This window comes from Lichenostomus cassidix, chromosome 19, assembly GCF_008360975.1.
Source record: "Lichenostomus cassidix isolate B80296 chromosome 19, HeHo_3.0, whole genome shotgun sequence".
NCBI classification, from domain to species: domain Eukaryota; kingdom Metazoa; phylum Chordata; class Aves; order Passeriformes; family Meliphagidae; genus Lichenostomus; species Lichenostomus cassidix.
Window position 1 is genome coordinate 7,983,842 of NC_139499.1, and position 19,417 is coordinate 8,003,258.

Genomic DNA, 19,417 nt, shown 5'->3' on the forward strand with positions numbered 1-19,417 from the left:
ACAGCACCGGGGTTTTGGGGGTGTCTGTCCCTTTGGGTGACACAGGGAGTTCAGGATGGTGGTGTTGGCCCCTGGGTGCAGCACACACAAATCGAGGTTTTCCAGGCACATCTTGCCTTGCTTCTCAGAGATGCTCCCAGCCCAGCCCTGGAGAGGTGCAGGGAGAGGGATTTTGCCATGGCAGGATCCGTCAGGAGGAGGAGGATTGAAGGGCTCCCTCCCGTTTGTCCCACCTGCCTGCAGGTTTCCCTCCTCCAACGCCAAGGCGATGCTGCTGCCTGGCTGGGTGGGAGGAGGAGAGCTGCCCCTGCCTGGAGAAATGCAGCAATTGTCTGGGTTTCCCTAAGCTCCTTCCCACCTGGAGTTACTGCTCCAGCCTGGGGTTTCTGGGGTTTTTCCAAGGGGTTGGACCAGAGCTGCCATCTCTGCCCAAACTCCAGAACCCCATCAGGGCTGTGGGGAGTGGGCAGGGTGGGTCTGCCTGGCCCTGCTGCACCCTGTTTTTCATCCTCTGCTGAGTCGTGCTCCAGACCCCACAAACAAACCTTGGAGTGTCTGCAGAGCTGGTGGGAACTGCCTTCTCCCCAGGACAGGGCAGCCCTGGGAGCAGTAACAGTGTGAGCTCCCATCCAAGCAGGTTGGCCCAACCCAGAGGTTTGGCATCTCAGGGAAGCAGGGATGTGTGTCCATGCATGGAATCTGTGCTTTGGAAGACTGAGAACCCCCAGGCTGCAGGAAGCAGGTGGGATCCTTGCGGAGATGGGAGGGCAGAGGGGAGGCTGCTGCAGAGGTTTGTGGCTCTGGACACCTCTCCAGCAGCCTGTTGAATGCAGGGAGCAGGCAGGGCCAGGGAACCAACACAGCAGATAATGTGTGCAGACATCTGGGCTGGCCCTGGGATCGCTGGGAATTGCATGGAGCCAGTTCTTCCCATCAGACCTGCCAGCAGTGCTGCCGTGAGGATTTGCAGGGTTGTGCTGGGCACCTGCTGCCATCCCTTGGGAGACTCTGGGAGAGGAACTCAGCACTGCCCTGGGCTGTACCAAGCAGGACTCTCCCTGCAGCAGGTTTGTGCCCAGCAGAGCTGCTGAGGAGGTGGAAGGAATGAGGCAGAAGAAGTGGGAAATGTGGATTTGGTGCAGAAGGGTGGTTTGGTGCTGCTGTGAGCTGGGAGGAGCAGGCAGGAGGCTGGGAAGGGGGGATTTGCTCCTGCTGCCTGGGGACACCTGGCTGTCACCTCATCCTTGGCTCCCCTGGTTGGTGCCCTGGGACAGCAGCAGATCCCTGGGATCACCAGGGATGCTTCCCACCCAGTGAGGCAGCACCGTGCCAGGGAAACTTGGTTTGCAAGGAAAATAAGAAATGCCAGCTAGATGGCAATGTGCCACCTGCGAGGAGCTGCCTCTCGCCTCCCATCTCCACAGATTTCACCCAAACGCTGCTGCCCCTCCACTGCCTGCACCTTCCCCTCTGCAGCACCAGCAGCAAATTGGACCTGCAGGATTTTTAAAGGTCTCTGGAATCTCTGCAGGAGCAGAGGTGGAGACACAGTCCTTGGGAGGGAGCACTGCCAGGGCTTCTCGCAGGGCACAGCTCCGGAGGGAGCAGCCATCCTCCTTTCACAGGCAGTCAAGTTTCCAGCCTGGAAATGCCCCGTTCCCCTGAGCTGCTGTTTGGCTCTGGAAGGAAGCTCTGGTCACACTGGAATTCCTTCCCTCCTCCAGATGTGTTTGGCTCCAAGTTTTCAGATGGGGAGAGAGCCTGAGATCCCGGCGCTGCAGCGGGAGCCAAAATGCCTGGAAGTGCTGCCCCATCCTGCGCATCCAGGGCTGTTCCTACATGCACAAACCCAGCCAATTCCCAGTTTTATTCATGGAAGAGCAGTCTCCTGAGCTCTGGAGCTGCAGCAGCATGAAAACCACTTCTCCAAAGTGCAGCTGAGAGGCCAGTCCTGGTGCGCGGCGGCTCGTGACGCCTGCAGCGCCGCACAAGTTATTTAGGAAGACTCTTATTTTGAGCAAAGAAGATAATTAGGCAGGCAAAGCCGTCATGGGGATATTAATTGCTGGCTGCTCAAAGACGTAAAGAAAAAGGAAGGTCTGAAGGGGTGCAGGGTTTGCAAGTCACCTGGCAGTGCTTTTGGCCAGACAGGGGGAGGCAGAGGAGACGGCGAGGAACGAGCAGGGTATTTACTTCTGAAATGCAGCTCTTCAGCATATGCTGCATCTGCTATTTATAAGCTTTGAATCGTCTTTTCAATCCAGATAAGGCCAAGAGAAGTATTCTTTTTTTTTTGCCGAGGAAACTAAACAAACCACCGATGATTTCAACAGAGCCTGGAGCATGGCTTCGCCAGCAGAGCACAGCCTGAGCTGCCTCTGCTGAAGGTGTGCAGCTATGGGGCAGTGTCAAACTGAGGGAGCCTGGGGTGTCCCACAGGATATTAACTGGGGTGGCTCTGGATTAGCTCCTCTCTGGTTTCCCGTGGGATAGATGGGTGTTGGGAATGAGATCTCGTGCTTTCCTGCTGACCATCCCAGCAGCGATCCAGGTGGCTGCACATCGTGTGTCCCTCGTTCCCCAGGGAGTGACCACAGCCAGGGACACCCTGAAGTGCTGGAGATGAGAGGAAAGCACACGAGGGCAAGCAGGGTCTCTCCAGACATCCTCCAACATCCATGGGAGCAGCATATGGGCTTTGTCCTCCGGCATCTCCACTAATGAAGAATCCACACAGCTAACGAGGTTCCCTCCTCCCACCAGCCTGCCCAGCCCTTCACCTTTCCCAGTTCCAGGAAAGACCCGGAGAAAGGAACTGGCTCCCCTTGTTCCACCATGCTCAAAGGGTTCCCAGATCTCTCATCTTTGTATTTAACACTGAAGGCAGTTTTGGGGGGTTGTTAATTGCAATGCTGTATTTCATTAAAGGAGGAGAGCGGGAGAGATTTGAAGGCCATCTCCAAATTGAAATTGCTGAAAGTCTAATTGCTGCTGACATCAGGGACCATTTAGTGCTGTAAAACATAATTGCATCTCTGAACTGTTCTGAGCAGATAAGTGTTCCTCTGAACACTCCTCCTAGAGAAGACAGAAGAGCTGATGAGCATCCATCAACCAACCTCACAAAGGAGCAGCTCCCTGCTCCAGAGCTCACCAGGGGCTGGCGCCGTGTGTCCAAAATGAAGAAATATTAATTGCTGCAGATTTTAAGGGAAAAACCCATTGCCAGGCAGAGAACAGCTGCAAGAGAGAAAAGTTGTGCTTGTGTTGAATTCAGCCACATCCGTGGATCCCCTGAGGAGGGAAGGTGTCCTGCCAGTGTGCTGCATTTTTGGTAGGACTGGGAATGTCCTGCCTTGCCAGCAGTAGCAGCTCAGAATCCTGTGATGCTGATGGCAATGTCCATGTTCCAAAACCTCCCACAGGATCCACTTAGCTCATGGTAATGCCAACTTCCACAAGTGTCCTGTTTCCAGCTGCCTTGCCCACCTTCCCTGGCTGATACTGAATCCCGCAGCGATGCCAAAGCTGGAGCTTCATGCCAGAGATCAGCACTGCCAGCAGGAGGTTTGCAGCCCTCAGGGCCTGCAGCTCCTCAGCTCAGCACCTTTGGGATTCATCCCTGACCCCACAGCAGCCTCCTGAGTGCAGATTGGGAATGCTGCAGGTGCTGGGTGAGCTCAGCACCAGCCATGGGAAGCTGCAGAAACTGATGATTGTTTTCCAGGAATAACCTGGAGGCTTTTCCAGACCTCACAGAGCCACTCCTCAAGCTCTGCCCCACCACTGGACCAGGTCAGGACACCAGGGAGGCAGCAGCACACACAGCCACCCCCCAAAATGCTCTTCAGCACTGGAAATGGCAGGAGATAATTTCTGTTCCTCCTGAGGAGTCATTTACCAACATTTTATACAGGGCTGTAAGTGCACAGAATTACTTGCTGCCTTTCAGGACCTTTGAAATTATCTCCATTGCAAGGGAAAATTAAAGCAATGGAAGAATAGGGACCTATCTTTTATAGTGCATTAAAAAATACCCAGTCTGAAGGTTACTGAACCTGGGCTTTCTGTAAGGGAGAGCTAATCCAGACAATCCCCAGCAGTCTTTTTACTGCTCCACTCTGATCTCCCTGGCACAAAATCCGTGAGCAGATTATCTTGGGAGCGGCAATGCTGATAAGCAGAGGGACTTAAGGCTTTTGGACTTCTTTTTAATTAGTTCTCTAGCAGGGTTTTGGTGTGCACACCTCAACTCCTCCCAGTCTTCTTCCCAAGGTAAGGAGTGTTCTCCAGCATCACTTCCAGGCTTTGCTGGAGCTTTTCCCGTGAGTCTCGGTGGTTCTTCCACCTCTTGGGATGAGAAACTCTTCTCGGAGCATCCCAGGTTAGAGAAGGGGTGGATCTGCCACCCAGCATGGCTGGGGAAGGGAGCAGAGCACAGATTCATCACCACATTTCGCCTCTCATCCCCCAGGTATAAATAGAAGCTCCTTCAGCCTCGCCTCACCCTGGGCGCTGCCGGGAAATGTCAGCAATAAACAATTCCTGCCGACTGCACCGGGCTGGGCTGGGCTGGGCTGGGCTGCCTGCGGGCTCTGCCTGAGCCCACGGACACATCTGCTGCTCCTGCTGCCCTCTCATAATTTCCTGGCCCACTGGATTAATCAAAATGCTCAAAGGTCAGTGGGAGAAGAGGCCACCGTCCCGTGCAATGGGATTTATTTTTCCTTTTAGAGCCTGTGTGAAAAGCCAGGCCCTGGCCAGTGCCTTCCCATCAATCTCTCCCAACTCGTGGAGAGGAAAGAGGGTCAGAACCTGCTAATGAGTTCAGCTTTCCTAATGGTTATTTTATCATTGGAGCAGAATAATTGTAATAATAATGATACATCCTGCCTGCTGTCTGGAGAGCGCCAAGCTGCCTTTGTAACGCCTGACAAAGGCATTTATTTATATTTTTTATTTGCAGCCTCTCTGATTAGAGGGCAGTGTTCAGAATAGCCCAGTCGAGTTAAATAATCCTGGTAACAGCGCTTTGAGTCTAATTGCTGCCCTTTTCTTTTTTAGGTACTTGCTCCCCTAATTAAGATCACAATGGAGCCACGTCTCGTGTGGGAGGGGGAAAGCAATCAAAGGAGGGGGATTGAGCTGCTTGCAGAGGTTTGGGGCCCAATCCTGCCAGCTGGGGATGCAGGATTCCCACAGGCAGGGCTGGATGTGCTGCTGGGGGGTGCAGGAGTGGGAGCAGTGGGACAGTGCTGGTGTGGGGTGGTGGCTTTGCTCGGTCACTGTCTGGGTGTGCTGACTGTTCCAGGAGCACAGGGCTGGTTGTCCAGCTGGGATGGAGCTCCTGGGGGTTCACATGGGGCTGGTGTGGGGGTCAGGGGTGGCTCCCACCCCTGGTGCAGCTGGAGGTCTCCTGCCACCTCCTCAACCTTGCTGCAGCCTGGATCCATCGCTGGCTGTGCATCCTCAGGGTGTGACAGAGGCTGTGGGGCTGTGACCATGTCCCTAACGTGTCCCTTGTTTCCTGGCCATCTGCTGGCTCTGGTGGCATTGCTCCCCTCCAGCCCCACAGCAGCACCTTGGCTGCCAAACCCCAAGTTTTCCTCATCCCATTTATCACCTCCATTCAGCCCCATCAGCAAACTGCTGATGTTTCCACATCCCTCTGCCACAGGCAGACCCTTCCTTGGGAATCAACGCTCACCATCCCCCAAAAAAACCCTGTTTAAAGGAAAACCCTCCAGGGCTGGAATGCAGGAAAGCCCTGCACCTCTGCCTGTGCCCTCCCAGCCCCTGGCAGCTCCGAGAGGAACAGAAACTGCTGGATGTTTGCTCCTGGACTGCCAGTCCTGGGAGCAGGACCTGAGTCCCCACCTGCAGAACAAACTCCTGCTGCTGTGTTCAGGTGCCTTTAGTATTTGTCAGTATTTTTTTTGTCAGTATTTCCCAGCCGAACTCCGCTTGCCAGCCGAGCTTTTTAATTTGTTTTATAAATTGCCCAATGCAGCCGGCTGAACCGCAGACCCCCTCCTGGGATAAAAATAAAATAACAGCTTGAACTCGGAGGGCCGAGCAGTGGGGCTGGCAGGAAACGCTGATTAAAGGGCAGGTGGGAATGATGAGGCTCCGAAACCGGAGGTTTCATCTTCCGCTCTTGAGTGAAAACTGCAGATCTGGGGAGTTTTGCTGAGTTGGTTGGTGGAGCTTCACGCTTCACACGCTGCCGTCCGTGAGCTGAGAGCACCCAGAGCACTGCTGCTCCTTCATCCCTGCAGGAATTGCTCTGGAAATTCTCCTTTCAGCCATGGCCAGAGATGATGCACACGGTGCTGCAGGTTTGGCCTCACCCCTCATCCTCCCCTGGCAGGTAAAACCCCACTGATTTGTGGCTTACCCAGAGCAGGAGCTAATGTGCCATGAAATTGCTCCTCAACGAGGGGGGTACATTATTCTGGCAGAAATCTCTCCGGGTATTTACTCTGCTTTGAACTCAAGATATTTGCTTGGGAGAATGATTTTTTTTCTTTTTTTTTCTTTTTTTTTCTTTTTTTTTTTTTTGCCAACAGGCAAACCCATAGCTGCTTTACCTTTTGGGCTGGGAGCTCACTGTGAAATTGCAGCCGAGTATCCACCAGCTCAGTGGGTGCCTTGCTGCTGTCAACTCTGAGGGCAAAAAAACCACCTTATTTCCTGCCATAAAGTTTGTCCAACTCCCCTCAGGCAGCACAGCCTGCTTTGATATTAAGCAGAACTGTTCTGGGTTTTATTTTGGATTTTTTTCCCCGTTCTGAGCACGGCGGGAAGGTGCAGTTACCTTGGAAACGGCGGTGGGATGCTGCTTGGTGGCAGGGCAGCACTCAGGAAAACCCCTTTTGGGAAGGTGGGCATGGAAAAGTGGAGTTTGCTGGGTGCAGGAGTTCAAGGTTGGTGGCAGGAGAGATGCTGCTCCAGGCCCAGGAGGTGTTTTTGGTGTGCAAATCAGGCCTGGGAGCCTTGGAGAAGGTTAAGCCATGTTTTTGGAAAGCTTTCCTTTTTAAGGCTTTTCCCCTGCTTTGGATTAGTAAAACATGTTCAGATCATCTGAAAGGAAAGAATTTCTCAAATCAAATGTACTTTTGCTGCTGAGGCCCTTCTGGTTTTGTTCTGGTCCCCTTGTCCCATCCCTGTGTCCCAGCCCAGGAGACACTGCCATTCCCGGATCCTGCAGATGCCATAAAGGAGCTCTGCGCTGATTAAAAGCCATTGGTGTTTTTCATTTTAACCAGAAAAGTATTTCCATCCTCCCTGGGTTTAATTTACAGTTTGCAGCCAGATTGGAGCTGGGAAGAGATCCCACTGGTGGCTCATTTGTTTGAAGGTGTCACTACACAAATACACGCTCTGGGAATGCTGGAGGGGAGGATGTGCCAACAGCAGGGCTCAGCTGTGTCCCAGCCATTCCCAAATTTTCCCAGAGGAGACCCTGGGGGACAGGAAGCTCCTGGCTGCAGTGAGGGTTGGGAACAACTCAGGTGAAAACCAATGGAGGCAAAACCTCTGGCTGCATCCCTCTCCCAGGGGAATAGCCACCAGCCTCCCAGCACAGAGCCACGTTTCATAAGAGGGCTCCCAGCAGGATGCTTGATGTTTTATAATGTCTTATCGTGTTTTATAATGTTTTATAATGTTCTTTAGCATCTCCATGCACTCCTTGTGTGCTCAGAGGGAGAGCAGCCCGTGCTCTGAGGCCTTAAGAATTTCTGGTTTTTATTCTTCGTGTATCTGTGGCTTTGGTGTCGTATAAAATGCTAAAACCTCTGTTCCCAGCAACTTTAGCCAAAAAAAATGCCTCTGAATAGAAATCCAAGGATACATTCATTGCCCTAGAGCCCAAAAATGTGTAAAAAACAGTGGACTGGGGGGAGCAGGCCTGGGGTGATTAACATCATCGCCTGAAGGTGTGATTGGGGAATTAAAGCCCAATATGCTAATACAACAGAACTTACAAAAGGTGAGGAACTCATGACCTGGCATCAATTCTGGATGCAGTTTAATAAATTTGTCCGCTTTTTGCTCTCCTAACTTGGTCTCTGTTTCAGGCAGCCTGTTTCAGTGCTGCAGGCTAACACCCTCTCCTCTCCTTGCAGCCGCGCTGGGCACGCTGGATTTCAGTCTGCTCTACGACCAGGAGAACAACGCTCTGCACTGCACCATCAACAAAGCCAAGGTACTCCTCAGCCCCAGACTGGGGACAGGCCATGGAAACCCAAAACATGGCTGTGGAAAGGATTCCTGGCTTCCATCAGGGGCTCTGCTGTGTCCAACCATTCCTTTCCCACCTCCACTTCCATCCCCAGCACCTCTGCCCTCTCCATCCCCTCCATCCCCTCCATCCCAGCCTCTCCGGGTGTTTCCAGCAGTCAGGATCTGGCTGCTCATCCCCCCGTGACGAGCCGGTTGCAGCGATTGATGCTTTTTTCGAGCAGCCCATCCCGATGTTGTTGTTGATGTTATTTGCTGTGACCGGCTGTCAGTTTATAAATGGCTCTTTTAAATGCTGCTAATCACGGCCCCAAAGTGCTGCGCCTCAGCGCCTTTGCCGTCTGCGTGATTGAGGCAATTAGGGGCTTTTTTGCACGTTTGGGAGCAGAAATAGGGAGCTGAGGTCCTGGTTTTGCCTCCTCCGGGGCTGGGGAAGGTGCTGCTGGGTTCCTCTCTGCCTCACTCAGTGTGAGGAGCAGAGCAACGAGGGTTCCAGGTGGGTTGGGGGGAAAAGACCTCAATCTCTGCAGATCTTGGACAGGATTGGGGGGTTTTTGAAGAAAGCAGGAGAAGAGGCTGTGGACTGAGCTCCAGAGGGTCACTTCCAATCCTTTTTTGCCTTCATACTATGCTCCTCTCCCCTCCACGGCTTGCTTGCAACCCCAACCCCTCTCCCTCTCCCACCAAAACTCAGCTTTGGGGACGAGCACGGAGATATTTGGCAGCCCTGGAGCTGCTCCTGGCACCCACATCTCGCAGGGACAGCCAGGGCAGGGCTGAGGCTCTGCTCCCCTCCCTGTCTCCCGTGAATCCTCTGGGTCAGGCTTCCCTTGGTGCAGCAGGAGCAGAGCCAACAGGAGATTTCTAATTGGGTTTGGAGTGGGTGGAAGACAGGGAGCAAGGAGAGCTGTGGGCAGCAATTGATAAATCTCCCAGCAGCCAGAGCACAGGCAGGGCTGGCAGAGGAGAGCTGTGGTCCCTGCCGTGCCCACGGGGGTTGGAGGTACCCCAGCATCACCCTGACATTCAGCACCCTGGTCCTGTTCATTTCCATTCTGCTCTCATTCTCCCATTTTTCTCTTTTATTTACATTGCCATCTGCTCGCTCTCATTTCATCTCTCGCCTGGGGAAAGCTGCCAAAACTTGACTACAGAAAGGTAAGGGCCAGGACCCTGCTGCTGGCAGGAGAACCTCCGGGGATGGCTGGAGTGGAGCTGTAGAGGAGGAGCTGGGGGAGAACCCTGGGATGTGATTTACCCTTGGACAGGTCTGGGGTACCTGTCAGCCTCCAGGGAAAAGCCCTCAGGATGTGGCCAACTAACTCCAGCAGCTCCTGGAGTTGCTGCCAGCTCAAACCTGGGCTATTCAGCCACGTGAGACACGTTTTTCCTCCTCTCTGATAACCCCAAACAACCCCTCTCTCTCCCTTTATTTTGCTTCCCTCTATTTTACTTTTTTCAATCTCCAGCACTTTTCTATCTGCTGCTGTTCCTCAGGAGTGCTGTTATCAGCTCCTGGGGAGCAGGAAGGAGGGAATCAGGAGCAGCTTCAACCCCATCTGCTGTGTTCCACCCCAGCCCTCAGCTGCTGGCGGCTGGGATGGCCACACCACGTGGGAATTGAGCCTGCTGGGGACACCTGGGGGGTTTCTGGGTGTGAATTCACAGCAGGATCTGCGAGATTCTGGTGGGAGCAGGCAGGAGGAGACAGGAGCAGCAGGAACAGGCAGGAAAAGGCAGGAAGAGGCAGGAGCAGCCTGGCTGCCAGCAGCCACCTGGCACTGATGGCTCTCGGTGCTGGCAGCAGCCCTGCCTGTCACACTTCAGGCATGGCTGAGCTCAGACACGGTGGAGCTCGGCTCGGATCGATAGCAGAATAAATCAGGGCGTTGTGGAAGCTCATTCCTGGATGGCAGAGCAGCCGTGTGTCCGGCTGGCAGGAGGGTTCTCCCTCTTTCCTGCAAGCCCTGGGATTGGATTGTGTGGATCTGGGCTGCCCTGGGTGGGACAGAGCTGGGATGTGCTGAAAATGGGATGGAAAAGGATTTAGTGAACGTGCAGGCACCTGATTTTGTGCTCTGCCATGGCTTTGCTAAGGGTCTTGTCTTATTCTTAGTCCTACAGAGCCCATGCAGTGAGAAGATCACCTCCTATAGGGGATTTATAGAAGTACAATATATATATTATACAATATATATAGGAGTAAAATATATATATTTTATTTATATGTTGCGTGCAGCAATACAGTGGGCTGTGCCATCCCATAGCTCCATTATCCATATCCTTGGGCTGCTCCCCTGCACCTCTGGCCAGAAAACACCCAGGAGTTTCCACCCCACTGAGCATTCAGCTGCTCCCTCCCTCCCTTCCACCCGGAGCGAGCGCTGGAGTTCTGCACTGAGCATTACTTATGGATTGACTCATAAATATTTATCACTGCAGGGAAATTCCTCCAGCTGTCTGGCTCCTCTGGGCTGGCAGGGTGGAAAACACAGTTTGCCCCCTTTCAGAATGGGCCTGGGGATCATCCAGGCTGGTTTTTGGGCAGGCAGCTGGTTGTGGGGTGAAGGATGGAATGAATCCATCTCCTGTGATTCCCCAGCGCCTCCAGCGCAGCATTAATCGGCAGCCCGATTAGCCCAACTTGTAATTAAATCCTATTGATTAGCTAAATGTCACTGGCACGGGGAGCAGCTGGCAGAGCTGGGGATGCAGGGAGCTGGAGGTCTCTGTAGGATTGCAGCAGAGATTTTGGGGTTGGGGAGAGGAAGAGGAAAGATGACACTTCATCTGAGCTCCATAAATCAGCGCAGCAGCAGGGAAGTTGGAGATGCCCCAGTCAGATCTCAGGGGGGATTTTGCCTCCATGCTCTCTGTGCCTCTCACCCCTCTTGGGAAAGCTCCAGGCTGGTGGTCCAGGAAGCACTGTGGGTCCTCCCTGTGGGATGGATAATCTCCCAGAGGAGCAGCTTTGCAGAGCAGAGCCCTGTTAAATTCAGCTGTTTGTGCCAAACACGTCTCGGGTGACACGGGAGGGAGCTAGCCGTGACATCAGGAGCCATTTTCCAGGCTCCTGTCACTCCATCTTCCATAGCACATCTATTAAAAAAGCCTTTAATAGCCTCCTCAGAAGGTAATTTAATTGAGCTGAATTGATGGGTGAATTACAGAGCTGCCTGTCATTCTCCATCCATTTTCCTGGGAATCTGCCTGCTTGGTTCTGATGCCATTTGCTGTGCTGCCCGGGCAGCTTGGGCACCTCTGGGGGCCAATTTCCAAGTAATGTGGGGACATTCCTGTCCCTTCCTGCCCATCCTCAACATCTCCTGGAGCAGGGACATCACCTGAGAAACTGCACTTAAAGCAGAGCTGTTCCACCTCCATTCACTGCTGGTATTTTTATCCTTTTGGCTCTGCTTTAGAAGCAAAATCCTCTTTGCTGGGCACCATTTGGCCTCCCTGGCCCCAGGGCAGCACGTTTGTGTGCAAAGCAGAGCTTTTGCTCCAAACCAGAGACTCTCCCAAGGTCAGGAGCATCCTGGCCTGTGCAGCTCAGAGAGGATCCTGTGGTGCTGGGGTTAGGCTGGGTGAGTTATTCCATCCCTGTGAAGTGTGGAAATGGTTTCCCCAGCATTTCCCTGCTCGATTTGCCCAGATCCTGGATGATTCCATTCCTCCTGCACACAGCCATTCCACCAGCACTCCATACAGATTTTTCCCTGCCGGTTGGATCCCTGGCAGCTGCACACACTCATTATCCAGGCTCTGAGTGCTCTGCTCATCACAAAAAGGGTGTGAGAACCCTTCAGCATCAGCCTTGTCTCCTGCAGCCAGGATTGGATGGATACCTCTGCAGAGAACTCTGATCCAGGCACAGGATTGCCTCCAGCCAGCCCAGCAGTAATTCCTGCAGGGATCCCACAGCCAGGCTGGAAATAATCCAAGGACTTCCACCATGGAGCCATTCTCATTTCTGCTTAGGATTGGTGGAAATTAGGCTGCATTTTTCATTCTCCTGACTCTCTTCCCTGCCCTGTGGAGTTTTTTTCCACTCAGTCTGTGCAGGAATTACTTTGGGCTGGGTTTGTTCATCATCCCTGGATAATTTTCAGGTGGTTTAGAAGAGGAACAGAGGCACAGCTTGTGTCCTCCCTCAGCCCAAAGCAGGGCATCACCATAACAAACCTAACACTCCTTTAAGAGCTGTGAGGGTCTTACAGAAAATCCTTGGATTTTCTTCCTCAACCTCCTGCAACCCCAGATTTCTCTGCCAACACCAGGCTGGCACCATCCTCCCACTGGCCTGGAGCTGTTCCTCCCCAGTAACTCGGAGTAGGTAGGTGCTATCCCACCTTCTGGGAGCGCTTGGAAGTGGCACCACAACAGCAGAGGTGTGTGTTGGCTCAGCAGCAATTATTAAATGACAGAACCCTGTAATTTCCAGCCTGGCAAATCACTGCACTGATTCGCTTCACCCCCAAATTAATCGTGTTGAGGGTGGAAGGGAGGAGTGGATGGTGCCACGTGCAGGTGAGGAGCTTCCCACAGCCCCTCCTGGGATCTGGGGAAATCCAAATTACTCCATGGAGTGATGACATCCCAGGGAAACAGATATCCCACCAGTGAAGCCACAGCATCCCACTGTTACCCTGATCCCAGCTTTTTGCTGTTCCCTCTGCAGGGCCTGAAGCCGATGGACCACAATGGTTTGGCTGATCCTTATGTCAAGCTGCACTTGCTTCCTGGAGCCAGCAAGGTGAGACACCTTTTTGCTTCTGCTTTTCCTGGGGAAATCACCTTTTCCTTGGAAATCAGGCCTGGGAGAAGCTCCTTGCCAAGGAGCTGTGGGATGCTGCACCCAGAGCTTGAATTTCTTGAGGAAAAGGTGCTCAGAGAGAGCAGCAGGTAAGAATTGGGGCTGAATCCCAGGATAGAAAATGCCTTTTTGGGAAACCTGGGGGCCAGGAGCCAGCCCTGATTCTTTACCTTGGGAGCAGGGGGTAGGAATGCTGCACTCCAGGAGCTCCTGGGAAGCACTGAGTGAAACAATCTCAGCTCTAAACAAATCAGACCCTTTTAATTTTATTTCCTTTTTTTTTTTCTTGCCCTTTTCCTTTTGCATTTAAAACCCCTCAGATCATAATAAAACAGAATATAAATCATAAGGGAAATATTTCCATCTCCTTAGGTTCAGCGCTTGCTGGAGAGAAGAGTAATTAAAGATATTGATGTGTGGTGAGAGCTTGGTGTAAGTGACGGGGATGTGGAATTTAAATGCTCAATGCATGTGTTAGGAATATTAACTGCACTCATTCCACATGAAAGGAAAGACCTTTTTTTTTGGGGGGAGCTTTATTTACTCGTTACAGTTCAGTTGGATTAATTCCTAATGTTCAGGGCGGCAGAGGGAGTTTTAACCACATCCCGAGTTTTCTCTGGAAACAGAGCCAGGAGCGCTTTCAGCAGCAATATTATCAGTCATTTCCATGGTTTGCAAATCCATTGATTAGCATTTCTGCTGGAGGTGAGTGGAGATGCAGGAGGGGAGGAGACACAAGCTGCAGATCCACAAGCCATGGGGGGATCCTCGCCTTGGATTGCTCTGTCCCTGTGCTTTGTTTCCAAACAGCTCTGCCCTGGCAGAGGGGAGCAGCTCCGGGGGAATTGTGGATTTGTGCTGGGCTGGATGTTCCTGCACAGCTGTCCCAGCAGCAGGACAGTCCCTGAGTCCCTCGGGTGCTGCTGTCCCAGATTTGGGCTCTCAGGCACCTGTGGGAAGCAGGGCTGGATCCATTCCCGTGCCGAGCTGGCTGCTGGCTCCTGAGTCATTCCAGATGGGAGGCAAAGGCACTCCCAGAGCTCAGCTCCTCTCATCTCACTCCTGCCCCTTCCCAGGGCAGCTTTAGCTGCTGGGTGATGCTCCTCATGTGGCTAAACCCACTTTCCCTCCCAGTCCCTGGAGCCCCTGCCCCGGGATGATACCCACAGGCTGTGGGTGCCATCAGGGCTCTTTCCCTGCTGTCCTTGTCACCTCAGGGCTGCTGAGCCCAAGGTGGGGAATGCAGCAGCTTCCCATAAAGAACCACAAGACAACTTAGAGGTATTAATGTGCTGAGAGTTCCTTATGCCCAGCAGCAGCTGAGGCAGGGATTGAGTTTTCTGACACCTAATTAGAGGGAAAATTGCTGCTCTGCCAGGCTGGGAACCAGTGGAGAAGCCTAATCTGCAGCCTCAGCCTCTTTTTTCTGCTCTCCCAGAATAGGGAGGGCTCAGGGAGTCAGGAGATCAATGTCCCCTGGGCCAGGATGTCCCATCCCTGCAGGGGACACAGAACCTGCTGTCCCTGTCCTCCTCCTCAGCAGAGCTGCTGGCGCTGACAAAACGCCTGTCAAGCAAGTTGTTTGGAGCCAGGCAGGATCAAGAGCTGTGCTGGGAGCAGGAGTGCAAACCAACAGTCACAACAGCAAATCAGCATTTTTTATTGTGTCCAAAAATGATTTTTTCCCCCTCTCATGCTCTCTCCTACTACTGAAATGAAATCCCAGTGTGTTTTGCCAAGGCTCCCATCTCTCTGGCCGTTTCCAGGATGCAGGATGTGGGGTTGGGTTGCTCTGGAGATGAGTGAGTTGCTGTAGTGTTCCCCCTCTGTTTTTTGCTGGATTTTGGTGAATTTTGGTCACCCCATCGAGCACCAGCCGGGTCACAGCACCCACTGTCCCTTCCTCTCCAAACTGGGCTTCCTCTCCTGCCCAAACAGCCTGCTGGGGCTGACCCCACTGACCCCAACCCCTTTGCTTTTCCAGGCGAACAAGCTGAGAACCAAAACGCTGCGCAACACGCTGAACCCCACGTGGAACGAGACCCTCACCTACTACGGCATCACCGACGAGGACATGATCCGCAAGACCCTGCGGTAGGGCTGGGGGACATGGATCCCTTCCTCCCCATCCCAGGGACAATTCCCAAAGGCCCAGCCCCACAGGAGGGTCCTGGAGATGCTCACAGCACAGCAGGGCAGTTATCCCCATTTTTTTTTTGTTTGTGTGTCCTGCCATCCATCACCCCAAAGCAGGGTTTTCACTGGGATAACCAGTGGGATAACAGAACCAGCCTGTTCCTGCTGCATCATTCCCTTCAGAACTCTCTGGCTGCCTCCTGCCAGCCAAACCTGTGATTTGGGTTTAACCTTTTCATGCTCAGCTCTCCCAGGCACGTGTTGAGGCTTTGTGGTCATGCCTTGCTGAGAAAATCTCCTCAGGGAAGTTCTGGGCCCCTTTCAAAGCTGAGCTTTCTGGGAGAAAGCTGGAGGCATCTGTGGATTATTGTCCAGCTGAACAGAGTGTAGGTCTTTCTTTTATTATTTTATTTTGCTGGTTCAGTCTGTGCATTCAACATCTCCCAGGGGCTGGGAGCAGACACCTGGGAGGGCAAAGATTTCCATGTCTTGGCCTCTGTCCCAGCAGGATGAGGGCAGGAATTGTGGTCAGCCTTGGCTGCTCCATCACCACCTTGATCTGCAGGATTTGCTGTAAGATCCACTGTCAAACAAAGGAGGATTTTTCATCCTTCTCCCAGGACTCAGCTCCGTGGCTGGAATCCCACCCTCCTCATTCACAGGATTTTGTGGTTTTCCCCATGCCAGGAGCACAAATCTGCCTTGTGGAAGGTTCTGCTCAGAGGTGAAGCAGGCAGAGCCTACCTGTTGTCTGCACTGTGCAGGGAGATGGGAAATTCAGCACCGTGGATTATTATTTCACTTGGAAAACATTAGTCACACTGGAAGTGCTGCAGGCTGGTGGGGCTGGGAAGCCTCCAGTTTGTTGTTATTATTGGTGGGGAATATTTCACTCCAGGGGGTTTGAAGTTTGCAGCCTCCTCGAGCGTGGAAATCAGTTTGTGGGGAGGTGTTGGCTGAGTTGTTTGCTGGAAGGTGACAGGGAGCAGGAGGGCTCAACCCCCACATTTTCAGGGCCCTGGGAGTTGCTTCTCCCTGGGGAAAAGCTGTGATCCCAAGGGCAGCAGGGAGCTGTGGGATGGGGATGAATGGGAATACGTGTATTGCTGGATTTGCCCTTCTCCCCACAGAAATCCTGTGCAGCCACAGCTCCTCTGGGCACCCAGGGCCTCCCCACCCTCACAGGGAAGAATTCTCCCCAATATCCCATCTAGACTGACCATCTGGCAGTGCTTTGGTGTGGCTTGAGCTGCTTCTCTTCCATGAGTTTGCCTTTCACTCTTCCTGCAGGAAACACCTCCATGTATTGTCCTGCCTTGTGCTTTGCTTCACCTGCCCACCTTCTCCTCAAAATACCTCCTTTTCCATGAGGAAAACCAGCTTCAAAGCCAGGAGGATGCTGGTTTTCCCTGTGCTAATCAGGAGAGGCTCCTGCCTGGCAGCTGGTGCTGCTTGAAAGAGCATCATTGATGCTCCCTCAGTCTGGGGAGTGACCATTCCCTGGGAGCCTCCCTGGTGCTGAGCTCCGTGGAGGGGCAGGGAACTCGATTCCAAAGTCTCTTTAATGTGAAAATAAAGGCAGAGATCAAAGCTGCCGCCAGCCTTCCCCTCCCTGCAGCCTGGGGAGGCATCAGGGAAGCTGGAGAAGCACCCAGAAATCTTCCCTGCCCACCTGGCAGGACGTGTCCAGCATGGATTGGTGGTGTGGGACACTCTGCCAGGGCCTTTTTGGAGGGGACAAGTGGCATTTGTCACAGCAGCTGGAGCAGGGACATCCTGGAGAGCTGGGTGATGGATCCCCTCCTGCCCAAACCCCCAAAACCCCAAAACCCCATCTCTTGCCCCAACAAATTCTCCCTCATCCCCATGTGGCTTTGTCCCACCTGGTTGAGTGGCTTTGCTGTGACAAACCCCAGCTCCCCAAGGTGAAGGAGAGGTGAAGGAAGCCCTGCTAATTGCAGTGGATTTTGTTAATGAATCAACCCCCTCCAAACCCACCAGATATTCGGGATTTCGTGGAGCGCAGCAGGTGGGAGGATCTCGAAAGGTCTCATCCATTCATTGAATTAAATATCCCTGAGTGCAGCCCGAGGCTTAGCAGGGATGAATCCACCCACCAGCCTGGGGGAAGGCAGGTTCAGAGCCGTGCAGAACACTCGAAATGCACAGATGGATGGGCTTGGGGGTAAATTCCCTGCCAGAAATCCCACCCTGGAGGCTCCATTCCCACCTGGACTCTGACCACAGCCTTGTCCAGCAGTGGGAAACCAGGAAATACTGCAGGGAAAACTGGAACAGGCAGAATACAATAGCCTCCGTTTAAATAATACATGTAATATGCAATAAATAAATTGTATTCATAATAAATATCCGAGCTGGCCAGATATTGGATACAATTATTCATATCCAGATATATTGGCGAGTGGCTGCATTATTCATGGAGTGCTCAGCTAGCCCACGAATGCCAGGAATTCTTTGTTTAATCATGTGTTTGACAAACATCATGACTCATTAAATATATTATTCAGAAAATAGTATTTGAGCTGAACTAATAGGCAGAGTGCAGGCACTTCAAGGTTTGGGGTCCTGAACTGCTTTACTCTGGAATTGCTGGATGAGGTTTGCTTGGAATTATTACTCACTTCTGCTGTGGTTTCTGTGCTCAGACAGGCATTTTGTGATGGAGTCCAGGATGGAACCCTCTTTTTTTTTTCTTTTTTTTCTTTTCTTTTTTTTTTTCCAGAACTGGACTTTCCCAAGATGTTATTTTGTCTCCTTTCTTGCTGTTGCCTGTCCTTAAGCCAAGCCAGCATCCCCTGCTCCTCATGGAATGAGTAGTAGAATGATAATGAAGTATTTGTGTTTGAAATTGTAGTGAAAATTCTAGGGGTGGATTTTGTGTAATTTGTCCTTTCTGTTCTGTACTGTGCTGTTGTTATTTCTGGATCTGGTGTGGGAAACTTTTTACTTTTCTATCTGTTTGGTTCAGTTGTTTTTTCGTTGCTCTGAGTGAAGATTGGATGTTGAACGTTGATTTTAAAGCTTCCCAAATTTGCCATAAGAGATCTTAAACACACAAGGGATGCATCTCAGGCTCTGCTGCCTATCATGGGTGATTTTTTTTTTTGTGGAAAAGGGTCCTTTCTGACCCCCATTCCCCCTTTCCACACCAGGAAAAAGGCCGAGGAACTCGTGTGAGAGAGCAGAATTTGTGAGTCAGCCGCCGGAGCTGCGCAGTGAGTCAGGACTGTAACCCAGGAGCCAGGGCTGAGTAGGAGGGAGGAGAAATTTAATGAGCACTGATTGTTCATTTGCTGCTGAGTTTTCTTCCAAGGTGGTTTTCGCAGCTCTTCACATAAAGATCAGGACCCCGCAGTGAGGATATCAAACCAAACACTGGGCTGGAGGGGTTGGGATTGATAAGGAGAGATGAGAAAGGGGTGATGCTCCAGTCACAGCTGCCAGGGCAGTTCCCAGGTATTGCAGAGGTGCCAAAATCTGCTTCCCAAGGGACTTCCCATGTCCCTGTGGGCAGTGGAACAATGCCCAGCGGGGTCTCTCCCAGTGTGACACTGGAGATGCTCTCCCTGCCACCACCCCTGGAGTTTTCCACATTTCCTTCCTGGCCTTTTGCCCATCCTGAGGCTCCTGAGTCTCCACAGCCAGCAGGACATTGTGTTTGGGATCTTGCAGCACTTCTGGGGTGTAGCTGGACATTGCCAGCAGTGTTAACTCACATTTTTAGGAGTTAAAACCCTCCCAAACCCTGTCTCCCTGAGTGCCCAGGAACCTGTGCTTTGTTGGTTTTGTTCTTTAGGAGAAAGACAAGAGGAAATGGGGAATTTCATGCTTGCATTTGAGATTCTCTTTGAGGATTTCACTGTTGTGGTGGGGTGGTTTTTTTTTCATGGGTATCTATAGTAACGCTGCATCCAGCCACAGTTTTCTGGAGAGCAGCATTCCCTGTTTTCCTGCTCCATTTTTTTTTTCCCAAACCCCTTTCCTCTGCTGCTCCATGGCCCTGCTGACCCTTGTGCTGTGGCATTGTGGCTTCCTTGTCATTCACTCGTGAGGGTGGCCAAACCATCCTTGGATAAATCATCCATGGATAAACCAGATGCTGAGCAGGCCAGAGGTGTGCTGAGCAATTAGTTCCTCTCAGGTGGGACCACAGGGCACTATTTAATTACTTTTTTCCCCTCCCTGTGTGGTCCCTGG

General features: G+C 52.3%; 1 protein-coding gene across 3 annotated transcripts in view; it reads left to right on the top strand.

Moving 5' to 3' along the window:
- Positions 1–19,417, top strand: part of DOC2B (double C2 domain beta) — a 37,786-nt gene that overhangs the window by 12,358 nt on the left and 6,011 nt on the right. For 2 of the 3 annotated variants that reach the window (XM_085078427.1, XM_085078428.1), the window contains 3 exons: positions 8,130–8,209; positions 12,926–13,000; positions 15,048–15,157. In XM_085078427.1, coding sequence (XP_084934553.1) covers positions 8,130–8,209; positions 12,926–13,000; positions 15,048–15,157 — 265 coding nt within the window. Of the gene's footprint in view, positions 1–5,439; positions 5,909–8,129; positions 8,210–12,925; positions 13,001–15,047; positions 15,158–19,417 lie in introns of those variants that run through there. The other variant, XM_085078426.1, reaches the window with a different exon arrangement.